This window comes from Syngnathoides biaculeatus, chromosome 15 (assembly GCF_019802595.1).
Source record: "Syngnathoides biaculeatus isolate LvHL_M chromosome 15, ASM1980259v1, whole genome shotgun sequence".
NCBI classification, from domain to species: Eukaryota; Metazoa; Chordata; class Actinopteri; order Syngnathiformes; family Syngnathidae; genus Syngnathoides; species Syngnathoides biaculeatus.
In genome coordinates this window covers 23,218,705-23,240,619 of record NC_084654.1, presented here as the reverse complement: position 1 = coordinate 23,240,619, position 21,915 = coordinate 23,218,705, and the positions used below count along the sequence as shown (strand labels likewise).

The 21,915-nt window shown below is 48.8% G+C and overlaps 1 protein-coding gene across 12 annotated transcripts in view; it reads right to left on the bottom strand.

The window, feature by feature from the left end:
- The window catches only part of tnika (TRAF2 and NCK interacting kinase a), a 68,462-nt gene that overhangs the window by 28,521 nt on the left and 18,026 nt on the right, over nt 1-21,915 (bottom strand). For all 12 annotated transcript variants that reach the window (XM_061842822.1, XM_061842823.1, XM_061842824.1 and 9 more), the window contains exons 4-11: nt 9,433-9,489; nt 8,718-8,843; nt 6,338-6,448; nt 4,352-4,442; nt 2,657-2,787; nt 2,531-2,585; nt 2,348-2,426; nt 2,086-2,261 (exon numbers count right to left, since the gene is read on the bottom strand). In XM_061842822.1, the coding sequence (XP_061698806.1) occupies nt 2,086-2,261; nt 2,348-2,426; nt 2,531-2,585; nt 2,657-2,787; nt 4,352-4,442; nt 6,338-6,448; nt 8,718-8,843; nt 9,433-9,489 (826 nt within the window). The remainder of the gene's footprint in view (nt 1-2,085; nt 2,262-2,347; nt 2,427-2,530; nt 2,586-2,656; nt 2,788-4,351; nt 4,443-6,337; nt 6,449-8,717; nt 8,844-9,432; nt 9,490-21,915) is intronic.

Here is a 21,915-nt window from a genome sequence, read left to right as displayed (position 1 = left end):
ATTTTACTTGTGACATTTGTTACTTTTTCTAAATTTTCAAAGATTTTTGTCCATTATTCTGATTTAGTATTTTTATTTTTGTTATTTTTGTCTATTATTGTGGGACATTTGTCTGTTTTTTGTGGTTTTTTTGGTCCGACATTTTCAAATACTTGCACATTTTTGTCATTTTTTTTTTTTTTTTTTAACTGTTTTTGTAATTTTTTAAATATTTTTAAGTCACTTGGTGAGTACAAGATGATTTTACAGAGGCGGAAAACAGGCGCTTGGACTCATTTCTGTCAAAACTGCGCCTTGACTGGAAAAAAATAAATAAAAGAAACCTCTGCAAAAATAAATAAGTACATCATGAAATGAGGAAAAATGAAAAAAAAAAAAAAATCTGACATTTGCATAGATGAGCACGCGGCCCGCGGCGTTTGTGTCGCGAAGCGATTAATCTGCTGGGTAATGACGCAGCGGCGGCGTGCGCGGCCGGCGAGGCCGTCATGGGGCGCCTTCTAAGCGGAACTGAGGTCTGTCAGCGGATGTTTACCGTGTGACAAACTTTGAGGGTGCGCCGTCGTCCTCGGGGCTGCGTTGCCGCGACGAGTCCTCAAAACAAACCCATTTGAAAACCTGAATCATCCGTTTTGTGACTGGCTCCTCGGGATGAGTTATTTTAATCGGCGTGTGATTTTTGGTCGTTTATTACAGCGACTACAAAATTCTTTTTGCAGTATTTTGCAAATTTAAAAGTAATTTTCATTTCAACAATCCCCTCAGATAAATACTGATTTGAGGGCAGCCCCTTATTGCAAATTCCCTCAAGAAAAAAAAAACAAACAAAAAACTAATTTGAAGCAATTGAGTTCCAGATTCTCTGCAGAAAATTATGGATTTTACAACAAAGTTATAATTCCAGGCTTCCTTTCAAATATTTTGGAGCTTGCGCCTCATTCCAGAGCTCCTTCAAAAAACAATTCCCCGTAATTTCAAAGACGAGCTTCCCTTTGGCAGCTGCATTTGGATTCCATCCGTTGCCGCTTATCCTCACGAGGGTCGCATGGAGTGCTGGAGCCTGTCCCAGCTGTCAACGGGCAGGAGGCGGGGTTACACCCTGAACTGGTCGCCAGCCAATCGCAGGGCACATGGAGACAAACGACCAATCGCACTCACAATCACACCTTGGGTCAATTTAGAGTGTCCAATTGATGCCGCTTGTTTTTGGGACGTGGGAGGAAACCGGAGAAAAGCCACGCAGGCACGGGGAGCACATGCAAACTCCACACAGCCGTGGGCGGGATCGAACCCGGCTCCTCAGAACTGAGGCCGACACTTTACCAGCTGATCCGATCCACCGTGCCGCTTATTTGGATTCCTTTTTAGAAAAATGAATTGTTATAGATTCCTCCAATCCCAGAGTAGCTTCTGATAATGTGATTGAAATGATTTTAGAAGAGGGCAGCACGGTGGTTCAGCTGGTAAAGCGTTGGCCTCACAGTTCTGAGGTCCCGGGTTCGATCCCGGCCCCGCCCGTGTGGAGTTTGCATGTGCTCCCAGTGCCTGCGTGGCTTTTCTCCGGGTACTCCGGTTTCCTCCCACACCCCAAAATGACACAACATTACATTGTACATTCTAAATTGTCCCAAGGTGTGATTGTGAGTGCAATTGGTTGTTTGTCTCCACGTGCCCTGCGATTGGCTGGAACCAGTTCAGGGTGTGCCCCGTCTCCTGCCAGTCTCCAACATGCCCTGCGACCCGTGTGAGGATAAGCGGCTAAGAAAATGGATGGGTGGATGATTTTTAAACGAGCTCTTCTGAACGTGAGATTCCCCGAACAAAATGATCGGTTGTGGGGTTTTTTTTTTTTTTTTTTTTTTTTTTTGGTTTTGGTTTGGTTTGACCGATTTACGAGTTAATTCGATTCCAGATCCAATTTTGATTTCATTCTGATTCCATCCTGGGGCCAATTTTAGAGAACTCTTCTCATTCCAGTCTGGCCTTCGAAAAGGAGAGACGTTCCCGGCGCTCTCCAAATTCTAGACTCCCTCGAGAGAAAACACACACCCAAAAAGAAAGCAAACAGCGGAGTCGGACTCTCACCCCTCTCCCCTCGCTTCTTCTTGGTGCGGTCGATGTGGTCCTTGAGCTGGATTCGGACCTGCCTCTCGTTGGGCAGGTCCCGGATGAAGGGGTGCTTGAGGAGCTGCTCCGTGCTGGGCCTCTGGCCGTGGCTCTTCACCAGGCAGCTCTCGATGAACAGCTGGAACTTCTTGGACCTGAACAGGCACCCAGAAAAACAAAATATGAAAAATGAAATCGAATCAAATTCCGCACGAACGGCGCGAGTGAGCGAATTTCTCACCATTTCTTTGACTTGAGTCTGGGGGCGGGGTTTCGCGGGATGAGGAAGAGAGCCCTCATGGGGTGCATGTCGCACAGCGCTGCGGGGGTCACGCAGGGAGGTGTGTCGGGTCACCTTTTTTTTTTTTTTTTTTTTTTTAAAGTGATATCCAATAATACAGAAAACGTATGCGCGTATGCTTACGTGGCGCTCCTTCAGCCATCTCGATGGCCGTGATGCCCAGCGACCATAAATCGCTCTGCCGGCAGACAAAATACGATCAGCGGGGAAGGTGACCCACGGTTTTGTGGGGCGGGGCCGTTTGAGCACCTTGAAGTCGTACGTGGCGTCGGGATTCTCGTCGCAGGCGATCACCTCCGGCGCCATCCAGTACGGCGTCCCGATGAACGTGTTCCTCCTGCCCACCGTGCGGTCCAACTGGGCCGAAACGCCAAAGTCCACTGCGGGGAGGAGCCCCCCCCACGGCCCCCCGTCAACGTACGACAATGAAGGGGGCTGACCCGATACTTTTGACGCTATTTCTTTCACTGGGTAATCTGATCTAGATTTTAAAAAATGACAAATATTCTGCAAAATATTTGTGATTTGTTTAGTTACTAATGATGTCCATCCATTTTCTTTGCCGCTTATCCTCACAAGGGTGGCGGAGAGTGCCGGAGCCTATCCCAGCTGTCAACGACCGGCAGGAGGCGGGGTACACCTTGGACTGGTCGCCAGCCAATCGCAGGGCACATGGAGACAAACAGCCGCACTCACAATCGCACCGTGCCGCCTACTAATGATTTAAACAGTAAAAATCCATCCATCCATTTTCTTAGCTGCTTATCCTCACAAGGCCTATCCCAGCTGTCAACGGGCAGGAGGCGGGGTTACACCCCAAACTGGTCACCAGCCAATCGCAGGGGACATGGAAACAAACAGCTGCACTCACAGTCACACCGAGGGGCAATTTTAGAGTGTCCAATTAATGTTTTTGGGGTGTGGGAAGAAACCGGAGTGCCCACCCGGAGAAAACCCACGCAGGCACGGGGGGAACATGCAAACTCCACACAGGCTGGTCAGGGATCGAACCCGGGACCTCAGAATTGTGAGGCCAACGCTTTACCATCTGATCCACCGTGCCGCCGACTCATGATGTAAAGAGTAAAAATCCATACATTCATTTTCTTTGCTGCTTATCCTCATGAGGGTCGCGGGAGTGCTGGAGCCTATCCCAGCTGTCAACGGGCAGGAGGTAGGGTACGCCCTGAACTGGTCGCCAGCCAATCGCAGGGCACATAGAGACAAACAGCTGCACTCACAATCACACCTTGGGGCAATTTAGAGTGTCCAATTAACGTCGCGTGTTTTTGGGATGTGGGAGGAAACCGGAGTGCCCGGAGAAAAGCCACGAATGCACGGGAGAACATGCTAACTCCACACAATGAGGGTCGGGATTGAACCCAGGTCCTCAGAACTGTGAGGCCGACGCTTTACCGATTTATTCACCGTGCCGCCATCACTTTACATTTCAAATCCACCGTTCCGCCAGTAAATTAAATCAATTAATATATATATATATATATATTTTTTTTTTTTTTTGGGGGGGGGGGTCAAAACATCCTCATGTACAGAGTCACTGACGGTGTAGTGGTACACACGCCTGCCTTTGGTGCGCTCAATCTGCTGGCGACCAGTTCAGGGCGTGGTCCGCCTACCGCCCGAAGCTAGCTGGGACGGACTCCAGCTTTCCCGCAACCCCCGTGAGGATAAGCGGCTCGGATAATGAGATGACATACACACCGACATAATCCTTCAAAAGTTGCTAATCCTACGCTTTCAACCCCCCCCCCCCCCCCCCGACACAAACAAAATCAATGAAAACAAACGACCCAGAAAACGTCGACTCATAAACTGGAATGAACCAATAAAGTCCATTAATGGGTAAAATGATTTTTTTTTTTTTTTTTTTTTTACAGCGCGGGCATAAAAAGGTCCGGCGGCTTTTACGCGACGCCAACCCACCTAGTTTGACCTCGGCGTTCTCCGTCAGCAGGACGTTCTGGCCCTTGATGTCTCGGTGGATGACCTTGTGCTGATGGAGATGAGTCAGGCCCTGGACGCAAACGCGCGGCGTAAGCGCTCGGGTGAAGGACGCGGCGGCGGCGGCGGATGACGAGCGGGAACGGGCGGCGCTTCGTTTCCCAGAGAGGACCTCCCGTCGCCCGACGCCGCCTCGAAAGAAGACCCGCGACTGTGGTCGTGAATTAGTGCCGCCGGGATTTGAATTTTGAAATGTTTAGTGATCACATTTTCAATGGCTGCTACAATTCCAACATCCGGCCAATCGCAGTTCTCCTTTCTTAGTCACGTGACGTCACGTACTCAGAAAGCGTAACGGGATTGGCTGGCTGTTCGGTTCTGACCTGAAGTAACCTTTCCTGGTGACACGGACCGTGAATTTTAGACAGCGAATTGTAGCAACTATTGAAAATGTGATTACTTTACATAGATCCATCCATCCATCCATTTTCTTTGCCGCTTATCCTCATGAGGGTCGCGGGAGTGCTGGAGCCTATCCCAGCTGTCAACGGGCAGGAGGTGGGGTACGCCCTGAACTGGTCGCCAGCCAATCGCAGGGCACATAGAGACAAACAGCTGCACTCACAATCACACCTACGGGCAATTTAGAGCGTCCAATTAATGTTGCCCGTTTTTGGGACGTGGGAGGAAACCGGAGTGCCCGGAGGAAACCCACGCAGGCACGGGGGAGAACATGCAAACTCCACACAGGCGGGGCCGGGATCGAACCCGGGTCCTCAGAACTGTGAGGCCGACGCTTTACCGATTTATTCACCGTGCCGCCATCACTTTACATTTCAAATTCTAATCCCGGTGGCACATACCGTAATTCCCGGCCTATAAAGCCATAATTTATTTTATACGTTTTCAAACCTGCAATTTATGCGGCGACGCGGCTAATTTGTGCAATTTTATTCTAACGGCCACAAGGGGGCACTGGAGCGGAAAAGGTAAGAGCGAATATATGTGCCAAGGAAGTGACTTTTACCGGGCCGGCCCTGTTAGCCCTGCGCTAGCGTGTTACTGTGGTGTCTCAGTGATTTTTACCGGCATGTTTTTTTTTGTTTTTAAACCGGCCCTGTTAGCGCGGTGCTAGCGCTACCGTTAGCGTGGTGGCGATGCGGCTAATTTGTGCAATTTTTTTCTAACAGCCGCAAGGGGGCACTGTAGCGGAAAAGGTAAGAGCGACTATATGTGCCGAGGAAGTGACTTTTACCGCTCCGGCCCTGTTAGCGCTGCGCTTTCGTGTTACTGCCGTGTCTCAGTGATTTTTACCGGCAGTTTTTTTGTTTTTTTTACCGGCCCTGTTAGCGCGGTGCTAGCGCTACCGTTAGCGTGGCGGCGATGTGGCTAATTTGTGCAATTTTTTTCTAACGGCCGCAAGTGGGCACTGGAGCGGAAAAGGTAAAAGCGAGACCGGCGGAATATATGTGCCGAGGAAGTGACTTTTACCGGTCCGGCCCTGTTAGCCCTGCGCTAGCGTGTTACTGCCGTGTCTCAGTGATTTTTACTAGCATGTTTTTTTTTGTTTTTTTTACCGCCCCTGTTAGCGCGGTGCTAGCGCTACCGTTGGCGTGGCGGCGCTAGCGTTAAACTCTCCGCAAACCGTCTTTCTTTGTAAATATCTCGTGTTTCAATGTGGGCACTTGCGGCTTTTACACGGGTCTGGCCTACGTATGTACCAAATGGTATTTCCTTTACAAATGTACTGGGTGAGGCTGATAACCGGGTGCGCTCTGTAGGCCGGGAATTACGATATTCGATTCCATACGTGTCCCATCTCAAGGATCGCGTTTATGAGATAAATTCTTTGCGTCCACGCTGCCACGGAACCGATAAGAGGAACGACAGCTTTACAGATGTCTCCAACGTGTCGCGCTGACGACGTCGGAGAAACGGCGGCGAACGGACGAGTCGAGCGACGCTCACCCTGAGAATCTCTCGGCAGATGTAAGCCGTCCACTCTTCTTTCAGGGAGTTGCCTTTGGTGTTCTTGATCAGATCCGTCACCGAGCCGGCGCCGCAGAACTCCATCACCAGCTGCGGAGAATGATTTTATTTTATTTTTTTTTTTTTCGGGGGGGGGGGGGGAACGAGTGACCGGGGCGGGGGCACATTAGCCCTTTTTTCATGACAGATTGATATAAAAACAGCAGCAAAAACACACAAAAAGGACCAACTCGAACGACTTTGATTGATTGATTGATTAAGTAATTGATCAATACATGAAAAAACACAAAGCGATGATCGGGAAAAATAACACAAAAATCCCATAAAGTCATGGATGACAAATACTGTGAAATATGTTTAAAAAAATGTGACCATAAGTTGAGACAAAGTACACCATAAATGCGTGAATAAAAACATAAAGTGACCAAAAATGAACTCCGACAAAGAGAAAATGAGCATAAGTACATGAAGGACAACATTTTATGCGATTAATGCGAATGATTAATTCATAAACGGCGTGAAAGGACTTCCCGAGTGTTTGCACGAAGGAACGGCGTCCGTGCTCAAAACACAGGTGTGAAACATCGGGTTCGGGGGCCGGGTCTGTCCCGCCACGTCGTTTCATGTGTGCCAACGTCCAGGATTTTTTTAAAATATGTATATATATATATATATATATATATTTTTTTTTTTTTTGAATTAGTAAATAAACAATAGTGTGGTTTTTTTTTTTTGTGTGTGTTTGTGACGTCGTATTTCTCAAGGGGTCACTTGTAAGTTCTGCGTTGTTTTTTCCGACAGATTCCGCGAGGTTAGCTTTGCATTTTTGTCCGCATTATTGGCTTAAGACTTGCCTCGTTTACGCGCGCTTATCCTCCGCCACGAGCGGCGTGGGAACGAAGTTGCAGGTGTGAAAATCAACCCTTCCTTCAAATAAGCGGATTTCACTTGAGGTCAAAGGGTCCTTTTCACACCATCCTTGTGTCTTTTCTTCCCTTGTTCCTTCACGCCATCTTTCCTTCCTCATGTCCTTTTTTGAACCTTCCATCCATCCTACCTACTTTCCGTCCTTCCTTTCACGCTTGCTTCTTCCCTTCCTCCTCACTGTTGTGTCTTCCTTTTATACTCGTTTCCCTCACTCCATCATGGACTTTCCTTTCATATGATCCTTCCTTCCTTCTTCCTTCCTTCCTTCCTTCCGAGCTACATTCCCTTCTTTCCTCCCTTAATCTTCCCTTCTTCCCTTTATCCTTATTTTCTTTCATAGTATTCTTGCTTCCTTTTTTCGTTTACCCTTCTTTCCTTTCATATTATCCTTCTTTGCCTATTTCCTTCCTTTTTTCCTGTCCTTCCTCCTTTCCATCCCATCTTCTTAACATTCCTTCCTTCCTTCCTTTTCTCCTGTCCTTCCTCCCTTCCATCCCATCTTCTTATCATTCCTTCCTTCCTTCCTTCCTTTTCTCCTGTCCTTCCTCCTTTCCATCCCATCTTCTTAACTTTCCTTCCTTCCTTCCTTTTCTCCTGTCCTTCCTCCTTTCCATCCCATCTTCTTTACTTTCCTTCCTTCCTTCCTTTCCTTCCTTTTCTCCTGTCCTTCCTCCCTTCCATCCTGTTTTCTTTACTTTCATGCGTTCCTTCCTTCCTTCCTTCCTTTTCTCCTGTTCTTCCTCTCTTCCATCCCGTCTTCTTTCCCTTCCTTCCTTCCTTCCTTCCTTCCTTCTCTCCTGTCCTTCCTCCCTTCCATCCCATCTTCTTTACTTCCCTTCCTTCCTTCCTCCCTTCTTCCCTTTATCCGTATTACCTTTCGTAGTATTCTTGCTTCCTTTCTTGGCATCCTCGTTTCCCTCCTTCCTTCCTTTCGCAACCTTCCATCTTTCCCCTCCACCTTCCTCCTCCTTCGTCGATCCTTCTCCCTCCGTTTTCCTTCTTTTCATCCCAGCCTTGCTTCCCTCCATCTTTCCTCCCTCCCTTCCTTTGCATCGCCGCTTCCTTCCTTACTTTCCACTCTTCCTTCTTTCCTTCCTCCTTGTCATTGACACTACCTTGCTTATCATCCTCCTTTCCTTCCTTCATCTTGCATTCCTCCCTTCCTCCTTTCACCGCATCCTTCTTTCTTACCTTCAGCACTCCCCTTCCTTGCATCCCATACTTTTTGGCCCCCTCCTTTGCTTCCTTCTTGCCATCCTTTCTACCTTCTTTTCCTCCACGTTTCCTTCCTTTCATCCATCCCGACTTCCTCGCGTGCGTTCATTCAAAAAAAAAAAAGTGCACCTTGCCTACTTCCGGTCCGTGCGGGACTAGTCGGAGAAACGCCTTCCCACCGACCTTTCCCATCTGCAGTTGAGTAACTAGAGCGCACCCATAGCTGGTCGTCGATCCCCGGCGGGTTCTTCTTGACGAAGGCGCCGTAGTAGGTGGCGATGTTGCGGTGGTGGCTGTACTTCTTCAGCATGTTGATTTCCGCTTTGATCTCCTCTTCCTCATCCTGACCCGAAAACACACAAGAGGAGAAGGAAAAAAAAAAACAAAAAAAATTCATAATAATAAAAATTAGCATTTTTTTTTTTTTTTAGCGGCCGCGAACACACTCGGCCGGCAAACGACTCCCTATTGCGTGACTTCTTCGTGACGCCTTTGCAGTACTTTGAAGTATCGTCATATTTGTGTCAAAAGCAATACGTCGCTCGGTTCATCAATTTTGCAGGATTTTTGCGAGGGAAAAAAAACAAAAAAAAAGCAGCAAGAAATATCCGGCGACAAGCTAAAGTTCCGGAAGTGGATAACATTTCGCCACGGCCACGCAATCCCTTGTGCGAAAATATTGCGGATTTTCGCCCCCCCCCCCGAGCGGTGGGCGCCGTCTCTAAAAATAGCCGAGATCCCCCGCGCTCCGCTGCTTGGCAGACACGCCCGAGACCACACTGCCGCCCTGATAACCGCCGGCTAAAATTACCACGGCGATAGGCCTGTCCTCATTTTCCCGGCTGCCGCTGACTCATCGCTCTTAATTAGATGACACGCTGGCTACAGCGGCGGGAGATGAAGGATTTTGTGGGAGCGGGCGCGTTACTTACCCCGGTGACGTCCATGACCTTGATGGCCGCCAGCTGCCCGGTCTTAACATGGCGACCCTGCAGAAAGACGGCAAGTCCCAAAAACAAAAAAAATTTATATCTGGGATAATGACGACAACGGTCGCAATCCATTCATCCGTCCATTTTCTTAGCCGCTTATCCTCACAATGGTCGCGGGACACCCTCCAGGCAGTTCAAAACACCGCCCTTCGAACCGCCACAAAATGGCTTCCATCGATCACCTAAACGCAGAGTCGGAACTCCTTCCGTTACGCGAGCGCGATACCCGCTTCGGCGCGACCTCGCCGGGCATCCCGATCGCGAGCTGGCAAGGCGAGAAGCGTTGGGCAAAAGCGTCCGAGAGATCGGAACAGTACGTTCGAACGGCCGGCCGTCGACGCAGAGGACGGTCGGCTACAAACCCAACATCGCGCCGGGCGGCTCCGCGCCGCCGGTAGCCGGATCCGAAAGACAACTCCCGCGACCCGCGAGATCGACGCCGTCGCAACTCCGTTCGGGCCGGTGTCACAAGCGCGACGACTATTAGCGTCGACTCGACAACAACGTCAGCGATAAATGCCCGTTGGCAGACGTAATTTCTGGACCTTGATACGGAATAACGACAGTTTGGCGGAGACTTTCCCGGATTCACAATTAATTACGATCGGGTGAATTCTCAAGGAGTGAAACAAAGATGTCCACTAATCAACGTTTTAATATGCATGAATTTCACTTTTGCTTGAAGCCAACAGGCATAAAGACTTGGTTTTTTTTTTTCATTTTATTTTGTAAAACGTTTAGCTATTAAAGGATGGTGTCATCAACATCTAGCTATGCGCTCGTTATTGCGGCGCACGCAGGAAGTCCACAAACCGGTTTTTCAAAGTTTGATCACTTGGAACTCCCCAAATAGCGGATTGATCAAATTCATTTTGGCGAGGTACGACTTGCCGCAAATCCAACTGTCGAGTTCAGACGTTTTTGACGTAAACCAAACCGATCTATGAAACTGGACTTTGGGCCAAATTTCTCCCCCGAACTTTCCCGAACAGGACCGCTACGATCCAAATGTTTTCACCGTCCGACTCGGCGGCGCGCTCTGTGCTAGTAGGTCAACGCGACGACCCGAGCCGCGCCGATTCCGGTTTGAGCGCTCGGTCGGAAAATGACCGGAAGAACTGGGCCGGAGGAAGCCCGAAGGGGGTCAACGCCGATCAGGCTAACGAGGCCAAAGACGCCGAGAACGCAAATTGCTTCACTTCAAGTCGTCCGGATGGAATTGATGAGCGTGAATGTGTCATTTTTTTGTCCTCGTATGTAATCGAGCTCGCACGTTTATCGTTGCGGGCACAACCACGTGATCATATTTTTAAAAATAAATAAAATATTATCCTCAAATTGTACAACAATGGGTCAATTAAACAATTAAATGTTCAAACTCTGCATAATGTTACCGCGTCTTAAACTTTTTGTTAAATCCTGAAAATTCAATGACAGTTCGGCTATATTTAACTTTTAAATACATTTTAGGTTTTAGGAACGTTTGTTAGCAAGTAATTATTCATTGATTTAATGTTTATTGTTGTGCTTTTGAATCTTTACTCGAGCACAGATTTTTTTTTTTTTTTTTTTAAGTGCAGTGTTCAAATATGTGCATAATCTTACAGTTGTTTACATTTGTAGTGTCAAATCTACGCTTTTCGAACTACAAAACTGCAATTTGAAGGTTGGGCATTACGATGGAACACGGGAGGTGTGACTTGACTCGGTGGGGAACGGTTTAGGAGCCGCTGCTTTCGACACACGCAATCTCATTGGGGATAAAGTGCAGATTTCCGCAAAATTTGGGGCGATTTCCGGAACAGATTGACCGTAGAATTCTGCGATGTACCAGGAACGTGAGCGATGAATTTCGACCTCGCCGACGCAACGATTCGCACATGAAACAAGGACAAGCCTGACCCCTCCACCCCGGAGGACTCGCTCTAAAGCAGACGGCATCCCGGAAGTCGGACTCCCAAGCGCCCCCTGGGGGGCTTCCACCGAAGGGTCACTGTGATAGGCCAAAGCAGAAGAGGCTAACCCAGTTAAAAGAGCAGCACGTTGCGAGGTTCCAACGCTTAGCTATTCCATCCATCCATCCATTTTCTCCACCGCTTATCCTCACAAGGGTCGCGGGGACTTGCTGTGGAGCCTATCCCAGCTGTCAACGCCCAGGAGCCGGCGTACACCCTGAACTGTTTGCCGGTCAGTCGCAGGGCACATTGAGACAAAGAGACGGACTCACAATCACACCTATGGGCAATTTAGAGTGTCCAATTAATGTTGCGTGTTTTTGGAGTGTGGGAGGAAACCCACCCAGGCACGGGGAGGACATGCAAACTCCACACAGGCGGGTCCAGGATCAAACCCGGGACCTCAGAACTGTGAGGCTAACGCTTTACCAACTGAGCCACCGTGCCGCCGCTTAGCTATTCATTCATTTAAAAAAAAAAAAAATGATTTTTTTTTTTTTTTACTCCTAATATGGCTCTGATGGTGCTACTTTGCACTATCTCTGTGTGAAAAACTATTCATTGATCAGGCTTTGCTGGGTTCCGTGTGAATTCCACGGCTTCCGTTACAGCTCCGATATGCGGTGGCGGTTTCTGGTGGACGCTATACCGGATACGCAGCCGCGCAGGCCGCAATTTAAGCTAGCACAGTCCTCGCTGATGTGGTAAATTTTGCAGGGTTTCCGTGTGAAAGAAGCTACTGGAAACAGCCGTTGAGCAGGATCATTGAGAACTTAAATCGAGGTCCCCGAAGTAGGCAAAATCCAGCAGATTGTAAAAATGTGCAACTTTGAACACGGTGACTCATTGTCAGGAAAAAACAATCGAGAACCGAGCTAAGCGAGCGGGGATGTTTGACGGGCCTCGTTCTCACGCGGGAAAAATAAAATGAAATCTGCGACGGGGTCGGCTGAGCGGGAATTGCTCAGACTGCCCCAATTCCACGGGAACAGGAGTCGGCTTTGTTGGCGGCCGACAAAAGGAACCGCGGCCAGATCTCGAGGACTTGCACTTCAAAATGGACGCCGTTTTTGTCCGTGCGGGGGATGGCGTCCAACGTCCTCAGAGATACCAAACCGGAGACTTTTTATCAAATAATAAAGACAATTTACAGTACAGTCTTCACTTGGCCTTATTTATATACTTTTTGTGAATCTGGAACAAATGTTAGTCTTCAAGGAACACGGCCGAGCGTATTTTCCGCACTATAATTTTCTCAAAAGCTTATCATCAGGTGCGCCTTATATTCGGATCAGCTAAATGGATGCATAATGTAAAGCCGGCCGTCTATTCGATGCGCCGCATATATGAAAACGTTTTAAAACCAGTCGTGGACGGTGCGGCTTATAACGCGGTGCGCCTTATACCGCGGAAAATACGGTAATGTATGGATTTTTTTTTTTTTTTTGTCAAGATCAGCAATTCAGTCTTCGACGAAACTAACATATTCATTTTGTTTACTTAACGTGTGTAAATAAGCAAGATGAATCCCTCGTCAAAGACCAGTCCGTGTGCATTTTGTAAACGAAGACAAAATTGACTCTTGAGTGAACCTAATATACATTTTTTTTGTCCCCATTCCAGACAATTTACAGTCTTCCATGAACCAAAATAAAACATTTTTTGATAAATGGAAGAAAATTTAGTCTACGAGAAAAATAAGATGGCAGTGGATCAACTATCAATTATGAGGACCCGGGTTCAATCCCGGTCCCGCCTGTGTGGAGTTTGCACGTTCTCCCCGTGCCTGCGTGGCTTTTCTCCAGGTGGGCACTCCGGTTTCCTCCCACATCCCCCCCAAAAAATATGCAACATTAATTAGACACTCTAAATTGCCCATAGGTGTGATTGTGAGTGCCCCTGCGATTAACTGGCGACCAGTTCAGGGTCCCCCCCCCCCCGCCTCCTGCCCGTCGACGGCTGGGACGGGCTCCAGCACTCCCGCAACCCTCGTGAGGATAAGCGGCTGAGAAAATGAATGGATGGATGGAAGACAATACTGACTTGTGATGGAATCTAATATACATTTTTTGTCATCATTCGAGAGAATTTACAGTCTTCCGTGAACCAAAATAAAACATTTTTTTGAGAAATGGAAGACAAGAAACACAAGAAAGTCTTCAATCAACCTAAATTACGTTTTTGTTCAGAGCAAAAACAATTTTGTGTCTCACGAAGCTTTTTGTAAACGTCAAACTGTCGAGTTGTCACTGACCCCAACGTCCAACGTTTGTGTCAGCGGCGAAGGCAATTTAGTCTCCGGAGAAGATCAGAATTTTAGTCATGCAGAAATTTGCCGCTTCGATGAGCGGCCAGATATTCCGAGCTCCAGTCGCACTGAATAATTGCGTCCCAAATTGTTGACTCAGGTGAGTAAAACCCGAAAAGCGTCCAAATCTCGGGCACGGACGCGTCCTCGGCACGACCTTCGGACCGGCAAAATTTTCAAATTCACATCTCTCGGCGCCAGATGGAAGCGCAACGAAAACTCGCCGGGGCCCCCCGCCGTCCTCGTTTGGATCGGCACCAAATTGGACTCTTTCGTCGATAGATAAGCAACACCTGCACATGCCTGGATATGACTTGTTTTATTGTTATGATCGGAATTCCTACATTGCTTTGCGTGAAATTGAACAGGACAAGTTGGACATTTTGGTTTGAAGAAGACATTTTGCTGTAAAAAAAAAAAAAAACTCTGACAGTGAATAAGTTAACCAGTTTTAATGAATTACAAATTGTGAATCGTAGTCCATTAATGATGATAATTGAAATTACAGGTGTCAAATTCAAGGCCCCGGGGCCAGATCTGGTCCACCACATGACTTAATGTGGCCCATGAAGGTAAATCATCTGTCAACTTCCACGATTCTTGTGAAAATCTGTACCCAAATTTCAAATTGTCATAAATGACAACATTATTAGGGTGCACGGTGGAGCAGCTGGTAAAGCGTTGGCCTCACAGTTCTGAGGTTCACAGTTCAATCCCGGTCCTGCCTGTGTGGAGTTTGCATGTTCTCCCCCGTTCCTGCGTGGGTTTCCTCTGGGTGGGCACTCCCGTTTTCTCCCACGTTCCAAAAACATGCAACATGAATTGGACACTAAATTGCCCCTAGGTAAGATTGTGAGTGCAACTGTTTGTCTCCATGTGGCCTGCGATTGGCTGGCGACCAGTTCAGGGTGTACCCCGCCCCCCGCGCGTTGACAACTGGGATAGGATCCAGCACTCCCCGCGACCTTCGTGAGGATAAGAGACAAAGTAAATGGATGGATGGATAAATTGCCCCTAGGTGTAATTGTGAGTACGACTGTTTGTCTCCATGTGGCCTGCGATTGGCTGGCGACCAGTTCAGGGTGTACCCCGCCTCCCGCGCGTTGACAACTGGGATAGGATCCAGCACTCCCCGCGACCCTCGTGAGGATAAGAGACAAAGTAAATGGATGGATGGATAAATTGCCCCTAGGTGTGATTGTGAGTGCGGCTTTTTGTCTCCATGTGCCCTGCGATTGGCTGGCGACCAGTTCAGGGTGTACCCCGCCTCCCGCGCGTTGACAACTGGGACCCTGCGACCTTCGTGAGGATAAGTGGCGAACATTAATAGCATTGTTGTTACCAAACACAAACGACGGCTGAAAACTCCATTAGCCTTGATTTCCGACTCCCAAACTACAGTAGTTCATAAATTTGATATGTAAATATGATGAGATGAAAGACTTTTCTGGTTTCACAGTCTCTCCGAGGAAAAGCCACGGCCCGCGACAAAACAGAGTTCAACACCCCCCACCCCCCCCCACCCCTTGATTTAAACAAATCAAACAAAACTTGTATTAAAAACTGAAATGTCAAATGTTGCGAAGAATTTGGGCGTCCGACTCTTGCGTTGGGCGACGCGAGATTGTGTCGGTCTGAATCAAACCAGAAAATGGAAGCGTCGCCCCGTGCAGTATTTTCTTTCTCTTGGCCCTTTTTCCCTCCCACTGAGCGCAAGTGGCTTTGATGCGCATCCCCATCCTCCACCCGCTTGTGATTCTCTGACCTAAATCTGCAGGTTTTTTTTTTTACCCCCCCCCCCCCCCACTCGCTCTTATCCCGCCGACTCCCTCTCATTATCCGACCCTCTTAACCCCTCTTTATGCCTTTCATCATCGCTGGCGCTGGCGTCGCCTAAACGCCTCGTTGCTATTTCGGACAACCACGACACCCCCCCCCCCCCCTCGTCCTGATTGCGTACGACGCCAAACAAAAACAGAAAGTCGTCGGCATCGACACTGGAATCCGTTGAAGTTATGATTGTTGATCGCAAGCGTGGAGGGGGAAAAATGTGTCGCCCGCACGCCGCGGCGGCAGGTGCACCGGCAGCGATAACGCGTTCCGCTCGGGCAGACTGACACCGGACTGATACCCCATCAGTTGGCGGGGCGACCGCGTCACGGAAGAGTCAATAGTTCTGGGAAGGGGGGGGGGGGAATATATAGAGGTTTCCGGTGCTCTGGTGTCGAATATTTATTTGGTTTCGGTGGCTCAAATTTGCTTGCAAAAGCGGGAGAATCTCCGGGAGGAATTTACCTAAAAATGGCCAAAATGGCGGCACGGTGGGTCGGTTCTGAGGTCTCGGGTTCAATCCTGGCCCCGCCTGTGTGGAGTTTGCATATTCTCCCCATGCCTACGTGGGTTTTCTCCCGGTGGGCACATCCCAAAAAAAACATGCAACATTCATTGGACACTCTAAATTGCCCCTAGGTGTGATTGTTAGTGCGACTGCTTGTCTCAACGTGCCCCGCGATTGGCTGGCAACCACTTCAGGGCGTACCCCGCCTCCTGCCCGTTCACAGCTGGGATAGGCTCCGGCACTCCCAGCGACCCTTGTGAGGATAAGCGACAAAAGAAAACGGATGGAGGATCAAAATTAACCTCACCGGAAATTAAAATGTTTCTTCAGGTATGTCTTCTTTTGGGGACTTTGGGGGTCTACTCATGAAACGTCGACCACGTTTCATGCTGCCAAGTGACAGTCGCTCTGATCTTGTGGTGGAATTGTTTCGGGTTTGGTTTTTTGATGTCAACTCCTTCCCTACGGAATGATGACTAACAATTTTTACATTTTTCATATCTGTGGAGCAGGCGGCACAGTGGATCAGCTGGTAAAGCGTTGGCCTCGCAGTTGTGAGGACCTTACGTGGGGTTTCTCCATGCACTCCGATTTCCTCCCACATCCCCCCCCCAAAAAAAAACATTAATCGGACACTCTAAATTGCCCCTAGGTGTGATGGGCAAGGCCAAGAGGGGCGTGGCCAGGACCCTGCGCCGGGCGGTGACACCCGTCTTGCTGTTAGTGAGTTGCATTCACTGCCTGTGGGGCTCTCCATTCCCTAGTCACAACGGTTCAGCGCCCTTTTGTTTGATCCTGTCCTGTCGACTTGTTGGTTTGCCCCATAGTCATTGGACCTTGCTGCATGGTCTTTCGGATCCTGCCGAGCCTAGCGTTTCAGTGCCTCTGCCTTGTCGGAAAGCTACCCCGCATATGACGCAATTTCCCGAATAAACCGCATGGAACATTATGCCTCTGCCTCGAAGTCCTGCATTTGGGCCCGGCCCCGCACCTTTGGTTGGTTGACACTCGGGTGTGTCTCGACGTGGCCTGCGATTACCTGGCAACCATTTCAGGGCGCATCACACAAGGTTGTTTTCGAAGGAGCCTGGAAAATACGTCGTCAATGACCCTTGGAAACAAAATGTCTGACTTCCCGTCTTATTCAGACTTTCCGCCGGATGTACTCGCACGTGCCCGCCGAATCCCGTCTCGAGGGGGCCGAATTTTCCATCAGATTTTTCCTTCACTTACTTTCCCATACAAGACGGCGCACGGACCATTCCATTTTTTTTTTTTTTTAACGTACGGTTCCATCAAATGGATAAATTATTTGTGCGCCAACTGCCTACCGCGCAGAAATACACGAATGCATCACAGCGGCGGAGTGCGGTCGCCTGTGTGTGTGCGATTGTGCGCCATGATGAAGTCTCTTGTGTGCTTGCGATGATTTACTTTTTATGATTTGCTTTATTACTACTACAGGGAGGAAAAGGTTGAGGGTAGCGCATATGCAACGAAGGATTTCTTCATCATCCCCATCTTGCAGCTCGACTTCAGCGGGACTGGGACGCCTGCCACTATATTAATATAACCTGCTGCTGGATATCATCATACGTGTGTGTGTGTGTGTGTTATGATTGTTCATGTGCACGACCATCCGTGCCCTTGCCAAGTCAATTACACACACACACACACACAAACACAAACGCACACAATCGCCGGGACACGTTCACTATGCAGGACACTTCCTGCGGTAGCTTAGCAACAGTGTTGGCCGGGTTCGAAACTGCGAAATGCTTTGCACGAAAGAGCGCCGGCCTCGCACGGGGATGGGAAGCGAGGTGGGTGAGTCGGAGGACGGGAAGCCGGGAGACGGGAGAGGAAGCTCGGGGGATTGACTTTTGCGGGACGGGAAACTTCATTTTCGTTCACATCCTGTATTCTCGTTCCGTTGAGTCTTTTATGATGATTATTATGATTATTATTGTTTACAGGTTTCTCTTAAAGGGGGACGCTCTGTTGTTTAATCCAGCTCGCCAAACATTTACATGATGTATTGATCGTTTCGTCAATTTTAATTTTTCATAAAGAGTTTTTCCATCATGATTTTATGCTGGAATTCATTTCGTGGTGCTGTTTGTTCCGCTGTGCCCACTTTGGCCACCGGGAGGCAGTATAATAGCCACGCGGCGGGCAAATTAAAAAGCGGTCCCATCTGGGTCAACCCCGCATGACTGCGGGAGTCGAACTTGAACATTGATTAAAACGGGATTTGGGATTCGCTGGAAACAAAATGCTCCGACGGCAAAGTCTAAAAATGAGCTGCGAAAAACAAACACAAAGAAAAAAGCAAAAAACGGTGGATGACGATAAAGGAAGCGATAAGCTTCTCCCTTCAGGTCTTAGACGGTGACCCAGAAAAGGAAAAAAAAACCTGAACGAACGCTCGCACCCGCTAAACCGGGGGACGAGTAAATCTTTGTGGTGAGGAGGAAGTGGGTTGCACCCTAATCCTAATTCCCTGCCGTGCTGGTAATCCACAAACACAAACAGGAGACTAAACTTGGCAAACGACAATTAAACGTTAGGACTGTCGACGTGGCAACGTATTGGCAAATAATTAGCAATCGGGTGCGGAAATATTCGTCGTTATGCTAACTACACCAGAACCGGAACCCTTGAAACGTGGGCTGACCAGGTACGATAAAACCGTACCGAAAGAAAAGCACAACTATCCCGGTCGGTACCGTGCAACTCTTAAAATAGCAAGCCTCAAAAGATCGGAATTGCCGTAGCCGAAAGGGTATCGAAAGTTAGAATGAAATTGGAAAATTTATAATTCAATCTGAGAGGAAACTAAGGGCCACCCAAGAACTAGGGTGGTCCACCAAAGCAGAGACTTCGGAATCCAGTACCACAGAAGTTAAAACCAGAAAACATATCGTGATCATGACGTGCGTACTGATGCGGGAGACCTCCGACGGCGAGGAATCAGGAAAACTGCATCAAAGCAGAGACTAATGAAGACTATTTTACTTTTATTGCACTTTCATTATTTGCTTGAATATGACCTTATACATTTAATCAACGGATACAATTTTGCGCATTTGCTAATCAGACAAGGATGTGTTGTGTAGCCTGTGGTTGTCCTCGATCTTTGGACGCAGAAAACCGGCTGGCGCCACCCTCCTTTCCCAGGCGTTGCCGTGGAGACGAACGACACCAGATAAGGAGCGGAACGTTACCATCCCGGCCCAGGACCAGACTGCGGGGGGGGGGGGGGGGGCACTTTTACCACGGACCCATACATATAAAAACCGGGTGTTACTGGACAGTTTGCGCTGTTAACTTTTTCTAATTATTGGTCATATGTTCCTCGACTCGTGAACGCGCGGAGGGTCCAAACTCGCAAATCCCTACAGTACGGAGAAGAAAAATGCGGCGGTTATCGTGAGCATAATTCTCGAGCTGGGCCGACCAGACGGCAGAAACAGAACCTCGGAGTGTCCGCCGTTGCCAACGTAAAAGCGGAACTAGCCGAGTAGGTGGATTTCCATCAGATTCTCAGATGGGGAAAACAAGCCGAAACCCATCTGAGCGTAACCGAGATGTGACAGCAACGTTTCAGCCGTCCCCCACCCCCCACCCCCAACAACCCTCCGAGCGTCAATACTGAACTCCGTCGACCTTCAACTCCCGTCACGCTCTTGCAGCAGGTGCTTGGAATTACGGCCACTTTCGGCAAACAAATGGCCCAAAAACACGGCTCTGCCTCGCGGAACGCAGAGAAATAAGAGAGCAATCAAAGCGGCAAACGCACCTCGCTGCAGTTAAAGACAACCCCGCAACACACACAAAGCCGTGGAATCAGCGAGGCGGTAAATAAAAGTGACAAAGGCCTCCGTTCCAATCGAATACCGCCAAGGAAACACGAGAGGCGGCCCGAGGCGGCTCACGGGAGGGAGAAGAAAAAGGGAGCCGTGACAATACGCAAGACGACGAGAGACTTTGAAGGAATACGAGCGCGACGGCGCGTAAAAAGCCGTCCCGAGGGTTTCGGATTGACGGCTACAGGTGCCCGGGCCGGTGTACGACGAGACAATCGCGACGTGTCGATTGCGTTATCTGCCGAAGCCTCCCGAAATCGTAATCCGCCGGCGGCCGTTATCTCGCAAAGAGGAGATAATTAGCGAGCCGGCGGACGCGCAATTGTCAGACAAACGCGCTAACGCCGCCGAGGTCCAGGAAGAGGGATTTCGGCGCTGTGCTGATCGACGGCGGGGAGTGAACAAGGAGCTGTGGAGAAGCTCGTGACGGTAGCGAAAAAGAAGTAATTAAGAAAGGAAAGGCACAGGATCACGGACAAAATCGAAGAAGTAACGGAACGCTAGCTAAGAAATAAGACTCGCAGGGACGGAAACGGTAACGTTAGCTAAGGGACGCTGTAACAGTAGCCGAGATCGAACGGTGGCGCAGACGTCGCGGTAGCAGTGTTCTTCCTATTTTTGTGTACTCTGGCTCTGCTGGACGTCCCCGTCGGCTGCGCGACGCTATCGCCGCGCCTTCCCAACGCAGTCCTGCCGAGGGAGGGCATCAGTGACTCGCTAACTCATTTACACAGATGAGCTCACAAGTGCACTCCCTCGCTAATTCACTCACTTAGCAACTGACCCGTCCACTTATCCACTTATCCCTCACTTGAAGTCAACCTGCCCGACGTTGTGAGGGGCCAGCGAGAACCAGACGACAAGAGAACCAGACCAGAAACAGGGGAAGAGCAGAGCGAAGACGCAGCAAGCCAAGCATGGCGGGCGGATTCAGCACAGCGGCGTCACGGTCCCGTGGCAATGGAGGTCAAACCAAGAGGTTAGCTCGCTAGCCTACATACAGATCGGAGCTGAGCAAGGGGAGAAACAGAGCTGTGGTGTTCTACGGACCCGTTTGGAAACACGCTGCCACTACACGGAAGATGTTACTATACGATACTAGTACCACCGGCGAAGGAGAAGTAATGCCGGTGAAGCAGCCGTCACGGAAGTCACGGTAGCGAGCGACTCACAGCTGGGAAGAAGGACAAAAACAATCGGTTGCAAAGAAGTAACGGTAGAAAAAAAATAGTTGGCAGAGAAAGTTAACTGGATCAGCAAAGAATTAACAGTTGTGAGGATGGAAAAGTAGTTCAAAAGTTTCAATAAGTACAAAGTAATATTAGCGAAAACGTGGTAAAAGTGAAGAGGTTTATGCACGGACGAGCAAACAGTAAAGTATTGCCGTGTATCGTGATTTTTACCAGTATGTTTTTTTTAAACCACTGTGCTCAATGTGTGTTAGCGCTGCGCTAATGGCCACAAGGGGGCACTAAGGTCAAAGAGAGACCGGTGGAATATATGTGCAGTGGAAGTGACTTTTACAGGTATGTTTTTTTTTGTTTTTTTTTTTAACTGGCACTGTTAGCGCTGCGCTAGCATGTTGCTGCTGTGTTACTGCCGCGTCTCAGTGATTTTTAATCGGTATGTTTTTTTTTTAACTGGCCCTGTTAGCGCTGCGCTAGCATGTTGCTGCTGAGTTACTGCCGCGTCTCAGTGATTTTTACCGGTATGTTTTTTTTTTTTTTTTTAACCAGCCCTGTTAGCGCTGTGCTAACATGTTGCTGCTGTGTTACTACCGCATCACGGGCACTGTTTGGAAAGAAAAGCTAAGTTATATTATTAAAACTTTGAAAACTCTTTCTGTGTACCGTCTTTTCTTGTAAATATCGCATTTTTCACGCGGCTTTTAATCAGGTGCGGCTTGTGTATGCACAAAATTCTTTTTCCTCTAAAAACGAACCGGGTGAGGCT